Genomic DNA, 16,348 nt, shown 5'->3' on the forward strand with positions numbered 1-16,348 from the left:
CTGAAAACCATCTAGCCCAGAAACAAGTACTTATGTTTCCAGTCCTAACACTAATGTACACAAACCTGAAGGCAGTGGCTGACAAGGTTGGACTCTGCATCAATCTCAGCCACGAAGTCTGGTGAGGCATCAGGCGAGGGTTCACCTGTTGCTGCTGATGAGTTGTCACACGCGTCTTCTTCCTCCTCTCCATCTGCACCACCATTGCCTACAAGATTGTTATTGTTGCTGGCAATGCCCAGGGTACTTCCCCGTTGAACGCTGTGCTGCTGGTCAGATGGTCTCACCACTTCTGCTGCTGCAGTGCCACCATCTATGGCAGCAGTGGCAGGTGGCATGTCACTCTTGATGGTGAATGGAGGCACGCGCACAACCTGTCCTGAACAGCGATGAACAGGTCGACCCGAGTCGACTTTGGACTGGACCTGCCTCAGGCTCTGGAAGTACTGCGTTGGTGGCCGTGACTGCGGGTTGGCCCACACTGTCAAGGGAATAGGCGAGCTTGAACCAACATCGCTGCCTCTTTCACCTGCAATACCACCATTATTTGGGGCGCTCTGAGCTAGAGGGGCAGCCCACGTTGCCACCGACTTCGGCCTTGCACCTGCCATGAGAGAAGAAAGTGAACAGAAAAAGTGAAACACAGTCATGTGCAGGACTTCAGAGAAGTACGTGAAACAGGATATATAATTGCAACACGTTTCCTCTTCCAACACCACCTCTTACGGCTAAACAAAATTTTATCGCAGAACGACAGAAAGCTGAGCAAGTTTGCAGGGATTCATGGTACAAAAAGGCAGGCAAGCCAACACAAACACAAGTACTGGAACGAGAAGGACAACACAACCGCCAAGTATGAACTGAAAGGTCGCACAGTGGCAGATAAGAAGGAAGACAGCACCAACTCATCAACTGCGGACACCTGTAAGCACTTGTGAAAGCTAGTTGTTTAGGCACAACAATTCCTCTTTATGAAAGATAAACAAGGCCTGACTTACACACGCACTACCGCTGTTTAATGATATGTCATGCCTCAACTATAAGGCACACTTCATTCATAGAAAGCTAATTCTGTGTGTACCAAGAGATCATCATAACCCTGTAGACAAGTTTAGCAATGAGGTCTGAAGCCTCGCAGGTCAACACATAGACTAGCTTTCATGAGCATAAACTACCTGTCTCAGAATAACAGAATACAAGGTGCAGGGTGTTTCATGTAAAGCGAATCAAACTTTTTTTAACAAGTGGCAATTCATTGACTGATGAAATCAATGGCACATTGTTAAAAGTTATTTTGACCAATTCACAATATTTGTTTTATTTAGCGTGCATAATTCAATAATTAAATCAGTCACACATTCAAGTATCACTCGAGGCCGCAATTATTATTTGATAAGTTGTCCAAAGCATTAAATGCCTGATGAAGCCAGTTACATAAAGTTAACTTTAAAGGGCTCCTCATCAGGCCCTATAGAAATTTTGGTTAACGCTGGAAGTTGTAAAGCACAGTTTAGAGAGTGCTTTAGTGCAATAATTTTTCAATTGGGTTCAATATTACAGGAGATAGAAGAAACTGAAATGTCACACTGCCATGCTGCCAGAAGGAGAGTTTCACTGTCAACAAAAATGCTCTCTCTTTACCTCGACTAGCATCCGTAAGCAAAATTCCATCACCGGATGGAAGCAGCAATGGAACCCGTCGCTAGACCTAACCCGCCGGCCGGATCTCACTGCCACGTCATCGACGGTGACTGGGACAGACGGCTACCAAGGCGATGACATCTACAGGATCGTCGGGAGTAGCGAACCCGGAAGAGACGCGACCAAGCCCGGACTTTGAACCAACAAGAGTTGACAACATAAAGTAACAAAGTTCCCTTCATGCAGCAACGCAGCCAGAGACGCTAGGGTGGTCAGACCGTTTGCTCCTACTTTAGACTATTGAGAATTGAACTGGGGCGCTATAGCTGGGTGTCTATAGAGTTATTGGTTGTATTTATCCCTTTTCTCGCTTGTTCATTTGTGCGTTATAAATGGTCCTTTAAAGTGTTGGAATCTTGTCTCTTGTCTGTTTCTAGAGCGCCTAAATTCGTGACAGACCACTCCATATTTACGTTACAACCCTGCCTTTTTCTGTCTCCTTCTCTTCCTTTTCCTCGGCACAGCACACTTCCAGTGATGATTAACCCTTAAAGGGACACTAAAGGCAAATACTAAGTCAAGCTAAAGTAATGCATTAGTGCACGAGTATCTCTAAAGCGTCAATATTATAGCGAGCAGAGCCTTAGTAATAGAGAAATTAAGGTAAATGTAGGACATGATTAGCGACTCCCCCGGGACATTCAAGTACTCGCCCGATGACGAAGGCACTCCTCATTTAAATTCTGTCACTAGTACTGAACCACTCGTTATAAAACATCATTGTACTGTATTATAAGAAGAAAGAAAATACTGCTTCACCAGTTCTATTACACTTTTACAAAAAAGAACTAACTGACATTACACCGTTGACAACAACGCGGGCGGTCAAAAGGTTTCGCGATCGCTCGACTCTGCGCCGCCCGCACTTTCGCGTTTCAGTTTTTCTGTTATCGTGTAGTGTTGCGCTTGTTTTTCTGGCTCGCGAACCTCACACTAACTGCAAGTAACAGAGAATTCCACTTCCATGCGACGTCGCGGAATGCCCGAACAGTCTACGCCACTTTACAAAAATCAGCTGCAGCGGCGCACCATACCGCCATCTGTCGGGCGCCGTTACACTCACCAACGGCAGAAAATGGCGTATGCAACGTCACCACTCCTCAGTTGGCGTGGCGGTTGATTTGAATTGCAATAAAGGTATTTGGACCTTTCAGATCAAATTTTTTCATAAACTAAGTCTTTTCTTTGCACGAAACAAGCGTTTTGAGGTTTCTGGAAACGTATTTAAACAGTCCACGTCGACTTAGTATTTGCCTTTAGTGTCCCTTTAAGCCGCCAACTCCGAGCTGTACTCGTCACACGAGTTTGTACCAATATCGTCAATGACGAGTCACACTCGTCCGGCCAGATTTTCCACTCCTTCCGCCGCCAAAGACGTATCGCGGTCGTCAATTGCTTTGCTTGCAATTTTCAACCCTAGATGGCGGTAGTTGCCTATAAAAAAACTCATTTCGTGCCTTTCGCGCGTATTTTAAGCCTGGCAACAGTCGTCTCATAATGGTGCTTCGCAAGAAGAATGCCAGTGGCGGCGATGCTCCAAGAAAAAGAGGTGCTTCTTGGAGCAGTACAGAAAGCAGCGTGAGTGACAACATGGAATTGGTGTCCAACAGTGACTCGGACATTGTCTTTACCCTGGATATTGCTTCAGATGACGACGAGAGCGACGGCGATGATGATGACGACGGTGATGCACTGAGCAGTACACGTGTGTGGCAGCACGTAAACACCGATAACCTGCCACCTGCGCCTCCGTGGTTTCCCTACTCTTCAGCACCCGGAATCTTGCGGCAGCCCACTGACGAGAATAACATTCTCGGCTGGTTTCATGTATTTTTTTACTAGAGCATCGTTGACCTAATCGTCATGGAGACGAACCATTATGCAGTAGTGTACTTTGCTGCTCGGTGTGCTAATTCTAAACAGAAATCAATGATGTAACATATATCTTCAGAATCAGAATTGCATGGAAAAAATTATGACTACTTAAAAAAAATTGGCGATTTTGGTACGTTTTTCGGATGTTAAATTGGCGGTTAAAGGGTTAAGCACATTCTGCATTGAATTACTGACGAAAGTCACATGCTATAGTTAGTTGATTTACACAGAGGGTGTCTGACGTAGAGGCGTTTATGTGTGCAACCTTGATTCTCCAGCAGGAGGCAGGGCTCCCTTGAGACGAAGGAAGTACGGGCTCACAGGCTTGCGTAAATTTCAACTGCTTTCATGCCATGGGGCTGTATGATACTTTGCAGACACCATCATCAGCACATGATTATGCACCGTGCTTGTCTGTTTGCAATGCTCAAACCTGGTGAGGGTCCCTTTAAGTATTAATTTCTGCGGTCTGAACAGCCCATGAAATATTGAAACAATGTCATCATGTGCTTGTGCACCTGGATTGAAGCACTCTCGAGCATGTTTTCAAAGAATGAGGCCCTTATGGTGGCCATGAAAAAGCAAATGGCCTGGCATATGTCAGATAGTAGTATTAAAAACTTCCGCGCAAACCTAGAAAGTGGCCCAAGTAGTTATTGATAAACAACAAGCCAGTGATTACTGCTGACTAAAACTGTATTGTTGGCTTGTCATGGACAACATGAGAGTGCAGCTGCTTGAAAATGCACTACAGAGAGCTAGTATATAAGTATGCAAACATGCAGTGACAATTCTTTTTTCTCCATATTTTGCAGCCTTTGGTTTCATTTTTTTTCCAGATTGCCCAATTCTGCAGACATTTTTGTGGTACCCTTCAAGTCTGAAAAATCACAAGGCAGTGCAGTGCAGTTATTGTATATGTTGCATGATGTTGCAGTGCCCAGCAATTCCATGCAACAAATTCATTGTTAAAGGAATACGGACACGAAATCTGAAAATTTTACGAAAATGCTGAAAATGAATCCTCAGTGTGCGAATACACCGAAAAGAAGTAGTCACTTAGCTTATTTTTGAGCCGATGGCTTTATTTTTGGCGTTTTCGTGAGCGAGTGCCTCGCCGCCCGACCCGCGGGAGTTGGAAGGCGTGACGTCACAACACCCTCGTCGGATAGCCAGCTGACCAGCCGCGGTCATCCGAAGCACGCCGACACCGCCATTGCGAGCATGGATTCGAGTTCTGGTGCCTCTACCAGCGATGAGTACACATCTGAAGACGAGGATCATTCCAACTCAGCAAGAAATATTACCGCTTACGGTTACGAGCCTTCCGCGTCAAGCGACGAAGAAGAGCAGGCGGCCGTGGAAGTGCCGGTCAGGTTATCGTGAACCGTAGCGCGAAGATTTCGCTCTGCACCAGACACTTGGGCAAGAATTATTTGTCATTTCCTCTGTAAACTTGCTTTTTCAAGCGCGCACGCAGGCAAGGCAGCTGCGGGGTACTTCAGCACTGCGTGGATGACTGAATTGTAGTTTATGCCGTCGGCGTGAGCATCTGCTGTGAGGTATCAGTACCTCCGAGACTCTCACGACCAATTCACCAGCCGACTGACAGATGGCAGCACCTGTCTGGCGTTCTGCCCAGTTTTTTCTGCTTTTAGCCAGTGGACAAGCAGAGCTGTGCATGTGTGTCTGATCTCGTGAGTCGCGCTCCCTAGCCTTGTATTGTTCTACTATGCATTGACAACATTTTTAAAGACATTACTGTCTTCGTGTCCAGCCTTGGGCATCTCGCCCCAGCCTCGCCCTCACACTGCTAAAGAAGGCTGCAAGTGAACGAAAACAGTGCCGACATCTTTTCACCTCCTCTTTTCCAACGCGCCGCTGATCATTTCTGCCTTGTGTTTTCGTGAGAATACCGATGGCACAGCATCAGGCTTTAAGCATTTAAGCCTTTTGAGCGGTATGCCAAGGCTTTTCAGCACAGCCGGGCCGGTCACATAATTATCCTCGACGAAGTAGTCCGTGCAAATGAAATCATTTTTAGAGGTCTCCAGGTTGTGCGTGATGGCTGACAGGCAGGTATCCAAAGTTTATGCACCTTCTCGTCTCTGGGAAACGTGTGCGACGGCGTGTCATGACCGACGATGCTGTTATAACAGCAATGTCAGGGCATTTCCTTCTGCCGCGACAAACACGTCAATATCGTGCGACAACCGCGGGAAGGTGCATGCAAGACACACCACCTGCGTGGAGCGCCGACGGGGATAATGTTTCGGACGGACCACGTGCGAAGATCGCCGAAAGGGGTTAAACAAACGTTGCAAGAGACCAACACACCCGGAAACACTGCGACGGCTGTGGCCGACCTTGACCGCGCGGGTGGGTGTTATGAAGTCAAATTTCAGCTTCTGCAGGCGGCCGCTTGGAGGCAAGGTGCAACAGAAAATTGCAAAAAAAAAGATGTTTCTCGTTCTTTTTTTCAAAGCAGCTTGTTGTATTCGTCATTTTCAACAGTTCAACTTTTGTTCTGACGCAAAAAACCACCCGCCAACTTTTGTGTCCATATCCCTTTAAGAAAATTCCATGCAAGGAATACATAGTTAAGTAAACTTTTTTAGTTAATCAGTGATCATCACACCATTCCTGATGTGCACTCCTGCAAGTAACTTACTGCTGCAAAAATGACCTGTCCACCTCTACTGAAGTGTTTTTAAGGATGATACCTAAAGCCTTCACCAAAACATCCAGTCCAGAACCACACCTATGAGCATGCCTTTTCTCACCGAGGTCTCTCGGCACATTGGGAGAAGAGCGAGCACCTCTGGTGATTCGAGCTCTGGCATTTCGAGCACCTATTGCCATCTTCTTCTCTATTCTTGGGGCCGACCGCACCTGTTTTGATGTGAAACAAAATTGCAACAAATGAATATGAGCTTTCAACAATGATAAAACAACCACATGACTATTAGAAGACGGTCGCAAATTCGCATACAAACAGAGTATACACAAGAAGAGCACTCATCCTGTCTATACTTCTCTGCACACGCGTGTTAGTTTGTGCTCTTTTTATAATAGCTATGCTTCATCAACTATACCAACAAGAAGTAACTACAGCAAACTGTTATTAGAACATGCAGTAAAAGCCTTGTGTGAGCTCCTGCCTATTCAGAACAGTGTACCAAACAGCAGCATCACATTTGAGGAAAAAGCAGAACTAGAGTGCAAGGCTGGCTGCGACCAGGTGGCCTGGGCTGGGGTCTGCCCGCAGCACAAAGGCGTAGTATTCCCACTAATGAAAACTTGGGCAAATGTGTTGTGTATAACGTAGACAGCCATGCAATTATAATGTCAGGGGAAAAACAAAGACCCATGATGCTATCACATAGAATGATTGCGTTGCAGACAATGAACTTCTTTCTGTTGTGGCATGCATAATAGTTATGTACCTAATCTATGAGTGACACTGTAGTAGCATGCTCGAGGCTAATTTTGACTGAGTTTCATTAATTATTGCACACTGAAATCACAGCACATGAACTTCATCACATACTGTTTCCATTGGAACATAGCTGCAGCAGATATCAAACCAGCAACATCATGCACAGCAGCAGAACACCTCAGCCACTGAGGTGCTGCAGCAGATCTGGCATGCATGCTACTGACATAAAATATAAAATGTATGCCACGGTGGTACAACAGGAGAGGCGGCCAAATGGCGCCGCTTTGCCAATGCTCCAAGCATTTCGTAACTGTTCTCGAGTTGCCACCACTTTCCGCAAGGTGGCAGCAGGGGTAGTCTGGGCACATTCCGCTGCTCTGCCATATGTGAAAGTATGTAGTCGCGGATGTCACGAGCAGTCAAACTGTATTTTTACGTCTCGGCCGTTTAAGAAATACGTTCACGTCATTGTGTAATACGTTAGAGAGGTGTTCGATGCTGCTGAATAGCTTTTGTCGCTTTACACAGAAAACAGACTGAGATTTGCACATGCAGCGTGACTGCATATGCATTGTTTACTTCCTATTTCTACTTGTTTACTGCTTATTTATAGGTTTGTATGAAAATTCCATATTTTCGAATATTCTATAAGATATTATGCTATTTGATGCTCAATTTGGCTCGAACTTCAGTATTTAAAATTTTCGAAGTATGTGAAGTGAACATATGTATTTTTCCGGTTATAAGCCGCATCCCCAATTACAACACCCAGGAAAGAAAAAAAAAATCCCACGCGCAGAATCCACAAAAATAAAACTCCAGAATCGTGGAAAAAAGAGGATGCACGAATCATGTACGTCATATCTTAAGCCAGCTGCTTTGCTCCCTGCCCCTTTGGTGACAATCATGGCGGATAACTTTGCCATAAAGGTGGTTTCATAGCAGCGCGGGCTGCACTTTCATGAAACCACACCTCGAGGCAAAATTCACGCTGCTGTTAAGACACACCTGAAGTGAAAATTCTCATGTAATCCACACCCCGATCTTACTGTTAAAGAAAATTTTTCATCTGTGCACTTTGCAGAACATAACGGGTGAAGCTTACGTGTAGATGGAAAGTATGACGCTGAATTTGCACAACACGGCATCGCGCAGTCAAGATCTCATAGCATCACGACGACACACAACAGGTGAACGCAAAACGCTCCCGACTTCTCAAGCACCACAAAATTTTAAGTAGACAGAAGCACAACAGTGAGCAAGAGCCAGTAAAAATAAATTTCTGTACAGCTGGAGTTCTAAGAAATGTTGAACTTGCATTTTTGCATGAAATTATCTGAATCTGACCCGAGATGAACCTGTTTCTTTTTTAACAAGAAACCAACTTCATTAGCTTTGTCGGCATTTGGGACGACTTCATGCAAATCCCACAACTATAACTATTAGCTTTGAAATTATTTGACACTAATTGCTATTAGGTTCGACTTCACTTGGAACCCAAAAATTGTATTCCCACAAGCCTACTTATTTACTTATTTTCATTTTTCTGGATGCAGATGACTTCTAAGGACTAAACTGTGCAAGGGCCGACTGTTGAAACAAATGAATATTTATATGTTCACGATCAAGTACATACTTGATGGTAATGATAACAAATGTTTTTTAGCATATTTGCGGAAACAATCATTAGTTTTTACTGAGAAATTTACTGTTAACATGTTAACCGCATTATTATTTTATTTTTATATTTATTGTAATTATTTATGTTGTTTGTGTTTGAAGTGGCTGTTTGAAACCTGCTTGAATCTTTTAGAGTGCATCCAAGGATCTCGTAATATAAGGCACGTCGCTTGCAATATTCTACAATGCTGATTGTAAGTGAGCCCGGCGGCATCCATCCACAGCTGGTTCTTGTGCCAAAAAGCTTCCAACTTGCAAGAAATAATAGTGGGATTATCTACAAAATTCAGTGCATAAAATCAATGACTTCTATCTTCAGAGCTCTTGTTTATTCGGGATAACCAGCAATAAAAATTCTACTTTACCATTGCTGTGTTAAGTGTACCCATTATCCTTCGAAGATGACAAGGAAATCTTGGCTAACCTGCTGCACTAGTACATGTCAATGAGAATGCACCAGTATGCAAAAGAAAAAAAATCTTAAAGTGCAAGGCAAAACTAAAAAACTTTGGAAGCTGTCAGAACTGGCGCAAACTAGCACTTCGTAACAATAGGTGTAGGAACATTCGTGCTGATTTAATTTTTGTACTCAATCGCAATGTCATGTTTTCCACTTTATTTGTTTTTATTATGCATTGTAACCTTGAACAGTTATTCACTTTTTAGCATATTCTACATGTATTCATAAGTAACATGTCACCAATAAAATTGTTTTGTTCAGATTTTTTTAACAAAATTTTTTTCTGCTCTTTAGGGAGCTCGACCATAATTAAACAAGTGCTGACCACGCAACCTAGCAATTTACTTACGCTCTTGCATAAAGTAAAAATGTCAGTAACTCAATACTACACACAATGACGTGTAAGACAACTATTTTTTACCCTTACACACAACCAGTAGGAAATTTCACACTTCCAGTAAAATAGATGCCTGTTGCTCACGATCGGCGACCTGTGTCAGTTGCATGGAGATCGCTCACGACTATTCATAATTTATAGGGATGGGCGAATAGTGAATTTGAGGTTCGAAGTGAATTCGAAGCGAATAGTGATTTGGTCAAATAATTTCGAATCGAATAGTTCAAATAGTATATATTACATATTAAAGTAAAACCTAGTTAATTCGAATTTCACGGGGCCAAAAAAAAAATATCCGAATTAACCGAATGCCGAATTATCAGGGTATCCAGAAAACAATAAGCAAATGCTTACTACGTCAGCATGATTTTATTAGTGTAATGGATGAGCAAATCCATTTGCTTTTTTGCACAAAAGCAGTGCGGAAGCTGCAATTCTCGTCATCTCGTGACTAATTGGCTCTCGCAGCGGCGATCGAGGCCTCGAGACTTCCTTCGCAGCACGGCTGCGGCATGCGCCATCATTTGCGACACGCATTACACTACCGCGTGCACAAAACGAAACTACCTTTTGCCACAACCGCTGCGGAAGAAACCATGGCAGCTATCGACGTGATCATGAATGGCGACTATGAAATCCCGCGGCCAACGCGTTGTTATACGCAGTGGTAAACGCAATAAAGGCACAAACAGGCATGAAGCGTTCTGCCGTTGCTGTCATTCACGGACTATTTCCGCTGATGACTATGGCGATGCGGACTCCGCCGCTTTGTTTCAGTTGTACGCTATCACCGTTTCTGCTCTTTTGCATCGCACATTTCCGGCTCTTTAATGCAATACGTATAGACTTCGAGATTTATGGTTGATGTATGGCAGCCATGACAGGAGCCCTTTTTGTATCTGCACTGGTGCGCATCTACTAGGGGTCTTGATTCAAGGATGAATGCGAGTCTTGCATTTATAATGCTCTCATATGATTTGGCTAGACAACTTGTTAGTGCAATGGGTCTGTAACTGCTTGGGGATGATGCAGGTCTACCAGATTTTAGAAAAGGCACTACTACTGAGTTTTTTCCAGTCTGTAGGCATTACCCCAGATTGCCATATCTTGTTGAAAAATTGAAGGAGTGCCTCCACCGATGCTTGAGACAGGTGCGCCAGCATTGTGTAGTGGACCCGGTCAAGACCTGTTGCTGTTTTTTTACCGGTCGAAAGAACTCTTTAATTCCTGCATTGTAAGAGTGTCATTATATAGTTCCATTGAAGCACTGGTAGTGGGAAGTCTGTTTCTCAGCCGACTCTTTTTATTTTAAAAATGTGTTAGACTAATTTGCTGAGCTTGAGATGTTGTAAAAGTGTTCGCCTAATAAGTTGGCCTGGTCTTCTAGTGTTGTTTGTGTGCCTGGACTTGTAAGTAATGGTATTGTGTATGATGTGGTCTCCTTTAAATTTTCTAACCCGGTTCCACATTTGTTTAGATGTGACCAAACTATTAATTGAAGATACATATTTTTGCCATGACGATTTCTCCGCCTGACGCCGAACAAATCTTGTTTTGGCTTTGGCCTGTTTAAAGCCTAGGAGGTTGTTATAGGTTGGATATCTTCGTAAGATTCCCCAGGCCTTATTGTTTTTTAGCTTCGGTACACTCATCTGTCCACCACAGATTTAGTTTTTTGTGCAAAATACCGGATGACTGAGGTATCGCTGTTTCTGCGGCTGAGATTATAACCTCAACAAACTTTTTATTGAGTTCGTGAACGCTCAGTTCTGGTGAGAAGATTATTTCCAGTTTTGCATGCTCCATAAAAACTGGCCAGTCAGCGAGCTGCAGTTTCCACCGACGTGGCTTAATGCCTAAGGTTGGTGGTGATGGTAAGAGTTTTACGATTGCAGGCAGGTGATCACTACCATAAGACGTGTTGAGGGCTACCCATTTAAGATTGCTAAAAAGAGACGGTGAGCAATCTAAACAACTAAATGTACGTGAAGTCGGTGAAAAATATGTTGATGCACCCGAGTTTAAAAGGCAGATATAATTTGACAAAATAAAATCTTCAATGAGCTGGCCTCTTGGGTCAGTTTTGTCAGTGCCCCAAAGAGTACCATGAGCATTCAAATCTCCTACTAAAACAAAAGGCTCCGGCAACTGGTCTGTTAAATTTTCTAGATCCTTAATAGTAAAATGGGTATGGGGTGAATGGTACAGTGAACAAATGGTGATGGTCTTGTGAGACAGAACGGTGACCGCTACAGCCTCGAAAGATATATTTATTTGGACATTTTGGGTAGGAGTGCCGCCTTGCACGATTATGGCAACTCCTCCTGACAGACGGCTGGAGTGTTTGCCGTCCTTACGTACGACTGTAAAACCTTTCAGAAAAAGCGTATTTTTGGGGCCTAAGTTCATTTCTTGAAGGCAGAATGCAACTGGCGATAGCTTATTTATGATGTCTTTGATGTCACCTAGATTATGGATAAGGCCTCTACAATTCCAATGGATGATGAAAGACATTGTAAAACGAATAAAACTGTTTATTTATGTGTCTGTGAGCTAAAAAGTGATAGGTGACAAGTAGTTAAAAGATCACTATAATCAAGGGCGGTAGCCATTCAGGTTACCTGTCCGTTTTTCGGCGCGGTTACAATAAGGTTGTCCTTGGTGCGCTCCAGGGAGCGCGGATCTTTTCGCGTCGATCGCGCCGGGGTTTTCGGGTCGACCTCCATCGCCTTCTCCGAGGTGCTGGATAATCGTGAGCCAGGCGCCGAAACGCGCGTCTCGGGCCTTGGGGTTCTGTTCAACTTTGGGCCCTGCAACACAGCGGTCTGCCGGCCCGCATTCGATGACGATGAAGCAGCACTGGCTGCTACCACCAAGGGGGAGGATAGAGCCTCTGCAGGAGTACCGCGCGCGGACCCTTTAGACTCCTGAAACCGGTGTGGTGCTGCCCCCTGCCGCGCCACACTGGCATAGCTAAGTTGAGGTAAGTGCCCTAGCCTTTTCTTCGCTTCATAGAATGAGATTTTTTCTTTTACAGTGATTGCGATGATTTCTCTCCTTTTTCCAGCAAGGGCAGCTTCGTGAGTAAGCTGGGTGGGCTCCCTTGCAATTGACACAAAGTGATGGAGCATTGCAATTGTCGGAAGGATGGTCGTTGGCACTACACTTGGTGCATGTTTCTTTGCCTCTGCATGATTGTGAGGCATGCCCGAACCTCTGGCACTTGAAGCACTGCCTCGGATTCGGTATGTATGGTCGCACGTTGATTTTCAAGTATCCTGCCTCGAGTGAACTAGGCACACTACTACCGTATTTATTCGAATCTAGGCCAATATTTTTTTTCAAATAATCACATACGAAACTCTAGGGTCGGCTTAGATTCGAGGATTTTAAAAAACGCGCCAGTTTTTAACTGAAACTGATAAATACGGTGCATAGTTGGCGCCATCTAGAAAAGTCAGTATCGCAGCCGCTACTAGCCGCGCCAGTAGCCAGCTGAAGTACACGAGCGACGTCGCCATTTTGACCTGCGTCGTATCGGTTGTATCGGTATGGTGCAGAATCGGCGCGCGGTGTGGCGTTATCGTAATGACACCAAATGGGCGATGCCACTATTGTGCCGCTTTCTAAACGAATACTGTATTTACTCGAATCTAACGCGCACTTTCAACACGACCCTAAATCTGCGTTGGCATTTCAGAATGGCCGCCTCGCACGCGCGTCGAGCCTAGCTACCGTAGCACGCGGAAGCTTCCTCCGTGTACTGCAGTACACGTGCATAGGCATTGGTCTACCGTCTGTCTTCACGTTCTCAGCGTCTGCTCTATCTATCAGCATGAAGTACCGAGTTCATCATGATGCCGCATTTAAAAGGAAAGTGATCATCTGTGCGGAGACGGACGGAAATCGGGCTGCATCACGGGCGTTCGGAGAATCCGAAACTTGGGAGCGGGACTGGCGCAAACAGAAGGAAAGGATTTTCGCCAGCAAAGCAATGCGGTACGGTTTCAGTGGACCGAAGCAGTACGTAATCTGCGACGATCCACTCCGGCGATACGATCGCCTTGGCCGTATCTTGAATGCAATCTGCGACGAGTAAAGTCCGCCGCGCGCCGTGTTTTCGCCGCGTTGAAGCGAGACGCATGCTAGCAGGAAGGTGCGCTCCGTCTCCAGCGTTCTGACAGTTCGTTTCCGCGGTCAACGAGCGAGATGTGTTCATGTTTGCTTGTGCGCGCGTGACACCGTGCTTGTTAATAGCGGTCTACTAATTTGCTATCGCATTCGATGCATCGCTTTTTAGGCGAAACTGCGATTTTTTTTATTCATCGCAACTTCAGTGCATCGGGAGGAAATCTATTTTTCCAAATGACAGAAAGTTGTATTTCTGTTTGAAAGCATGAGGTGCGCGGTACTGTAAAGGACTTTTTTTTTTCCTCACAGAAAACGGGTGCGCGTTACAATAGAGGTGAGCGTGAGAATCGAGTAAATACGGTAGTTGTGCTAGCCGTAGAGGCATCGTCAAACGTTCAAGCCGGGCGGAACTTCGGCATCGGTCTGTCGTTGGAGGGGGCCATGGGAGATAGTTTTTGCGTGCGCCGCAACGTGCACTCCTTCCAAAAATGCAGCATCTCTAATGCGCTGGATGGTACTGAATATAGCGCGCTGTTTGAAGATGTCAGCAGTAAGGAAGATAGCGACGAGGCTAGCAGCGATGGTGACATAGAATGAGCTCGGCATGTTCAAATTTAATAAATGCTGTTTTATTTTGCGAATGCTGTCCTCGCTTTTTCGTTCGGCCTACATTCGAGGTAAGTTTTTTTTTTTTCGGACTTCGAACTTTTGGGGGGTCGGCTTAGAATCGGAGTCAGCCTAGATTCGAGTAAATACGGTAGTTCCAAATGTGAGTATCACATGTTTTGTGGGGATTTGTTGGTCGTTCCGTTGGAGTGTTATTCTTTGTACTTTAATTACGTTTTGATCTTGAAATCCTGCAAGGAGCTCTTCGTCGCTAAGGTTCAGGAAATCTTCTGATATTACTCTCCTGCTTGTGTTCAGTGAGCGATGTGAAGAGACAGTCACATTCATCTCACCGATACTGGTGAGTTCAGTGATTTCTCGACTTGTTCTTTCTTGATCAGTTCTAGGAGAAGGTCTCCGCTAGCCATCTTTGATGCTTTGTAGTTAGGACCAATTGTGTTTACTAGGCATTTAGACACTAGAAATGGTGACAGTTTTCTTACGCTTCTGTTGCCTTCACTCTGAAGGACGTGGTACTTTGGGTAGGTTTCCTGGTTTTCTTTCAAAAAGAACTGGAAAGGTGCTTCAGTGCACCCCCTTTTTAGGGGGCGATCTTTGAGGGGGGGAAAGCGTTTGCCATGTAAGCTTTGAATAGTTCGGCGGCGATGGTGGCCACCCACCACCGAGCCCAATAAGGGGATGCTACTAGGTTGGAAAGATACCTGCAGACACCAGCCATGCATCGCCGCTATAACCTAATGTAATATACCCAAGGTTGGATAACTACACAAGGTTAACCCTCGCTGCCTGGAAGATCGGAAGTAAAAAGAAGTAAGGAGAGGACAGGAAAGATTGAAAGTGGGAGAGAAAGACGAAGATCGGAGAGAGGTGCAGAAAAAGGCAACTACCGATTTCCCCCGGGTAGGTCAGTCCGGGGGTGCCGTCTACGTGAAGCGGAGGCCAAAGAGGTGTGTTGCCTCCGCCGAGGGGCCATGAAGGTCTAAACACTCGGCTCGGCTCAACTCCCAGGATCCCCTTTTCCCCGGACACGGCTAAGCCACGTACGGTTAAACACGGGAGGGGCCAACCCTCATGTGCTCGGGTCCGTGGTGTCGCCACACACCATTTGGGATTTATGGTTGATGTATGGCAGTCATGACGTGAAGCATAGCCTCCGAAATGTGTACTGTCTGTCCGTGGCTTTTGGCTGCTTATTCGGGAGCGCCCAATAATTCGAAAATATTGAATACCTGAATTCGAACCAAAGTGAATAACAAATATAGAATTATTCAATTGAATATTCGACAATACCGAATATTCGCCTATCCCTAAAAAAAGGAACGCAAGCTTTTTTTCCTGCTAGTCATTCATAGACATATCTGATTTGTAGCACAAAAATGTAACACCTCCTGGAGTGTTCATTATATAGTTTGCAGCAATCAATAGTTTGTTTTACAAAACGGAATATGCCATTCATCAGTTTTGCCCGTTTTGTATACAGCTGATGTTCTCTGGATATCAGCTAAATTAGTCAAAAACATTGCCTTCATTTTTATTTCGTTCTTATAGGATGAAACTAAGTGATTTGAATAGATATTAGGCACCCTCATCATATTGTACTTGACAAAATGTAGAGCTGATGGACAGCTATAGAGAACATTGTCAATGCTTCCGAGTGCTGTTATCTTTTTCTGCAGTACATAAAGCTTAATTAGGCTGTAGCTTAGTTAACTTGTACTTCCTCATACTAGGTAGTACAATAGTTTACGTATGAATAGAATAGCGTGTTGTGTACGAGTTTAGCTTTAGTAGGCACAATGCCTTCGTTAATGTAGGTCATAGATTCTCACAGTGGGTTTTACAGGCCCCTCCTAGGCCTTCCACGAGCCACGGATAAATATTCCCTGGTTCCGCGCTTGCCAAATCTGCATCACCATAGTCATCAGCGGAAATCGCACATGACAGCAACGCCGGAACACTTCATACCTAATTGTGCATTTAAAGCCTTTATTCTTGCATTTATCACCGCACATAACACCACGTTGGCGACTGGCCACGT

At 44.8% G+C, this 16,348-nt stretch overlaps 1 protein-coding gene across 3 annotated transcripts in view; it reads right to left on the reverse strand.

The window, feature by feature from the left end:
* Nucleotides 1-16,348, reverse strand: part of LOC119437191 (uncharacterized) — a 135,774-nt gene that overhangs the window by 19,550 nt on the left and 99,876 nt on the right. For all 3 annotated transcript variants that reach the window (XM_037704249.2, XM_049660352.1, XM_049660353.1), the window contains 2 exons: nt 6,360-6,468; nt 66-604 (listed from right to left, as the gene is read on the reverse strand). In XM_037704249.2, coding sequence (XP_037560177.1) covers nt 66-604; nt 6,360-6,468 — 648 coding nt within the window. The remainder of the gene's footprint in view (nt 1-65; nt 605-6,359; nt 6,469-16,348) is intronic.

The sequence above is a fragment of the Dermacentor silvarum genome, chromosome 1 (genome assembly GCF_013339745.2).
Source record: "Dermacentor silvarum isolate Dsil-2018 chromosome 1, BIME_Dsil_1.4, whole genome shotgun sequence".
Classification (NCBI taxonomy): domain Eukaryota; kingdom Metazoa; phylum Arthropoda; class Arachnida; order Ixodida; family Ixodidae; genus Dermacentor; species Dermacentor silvarum.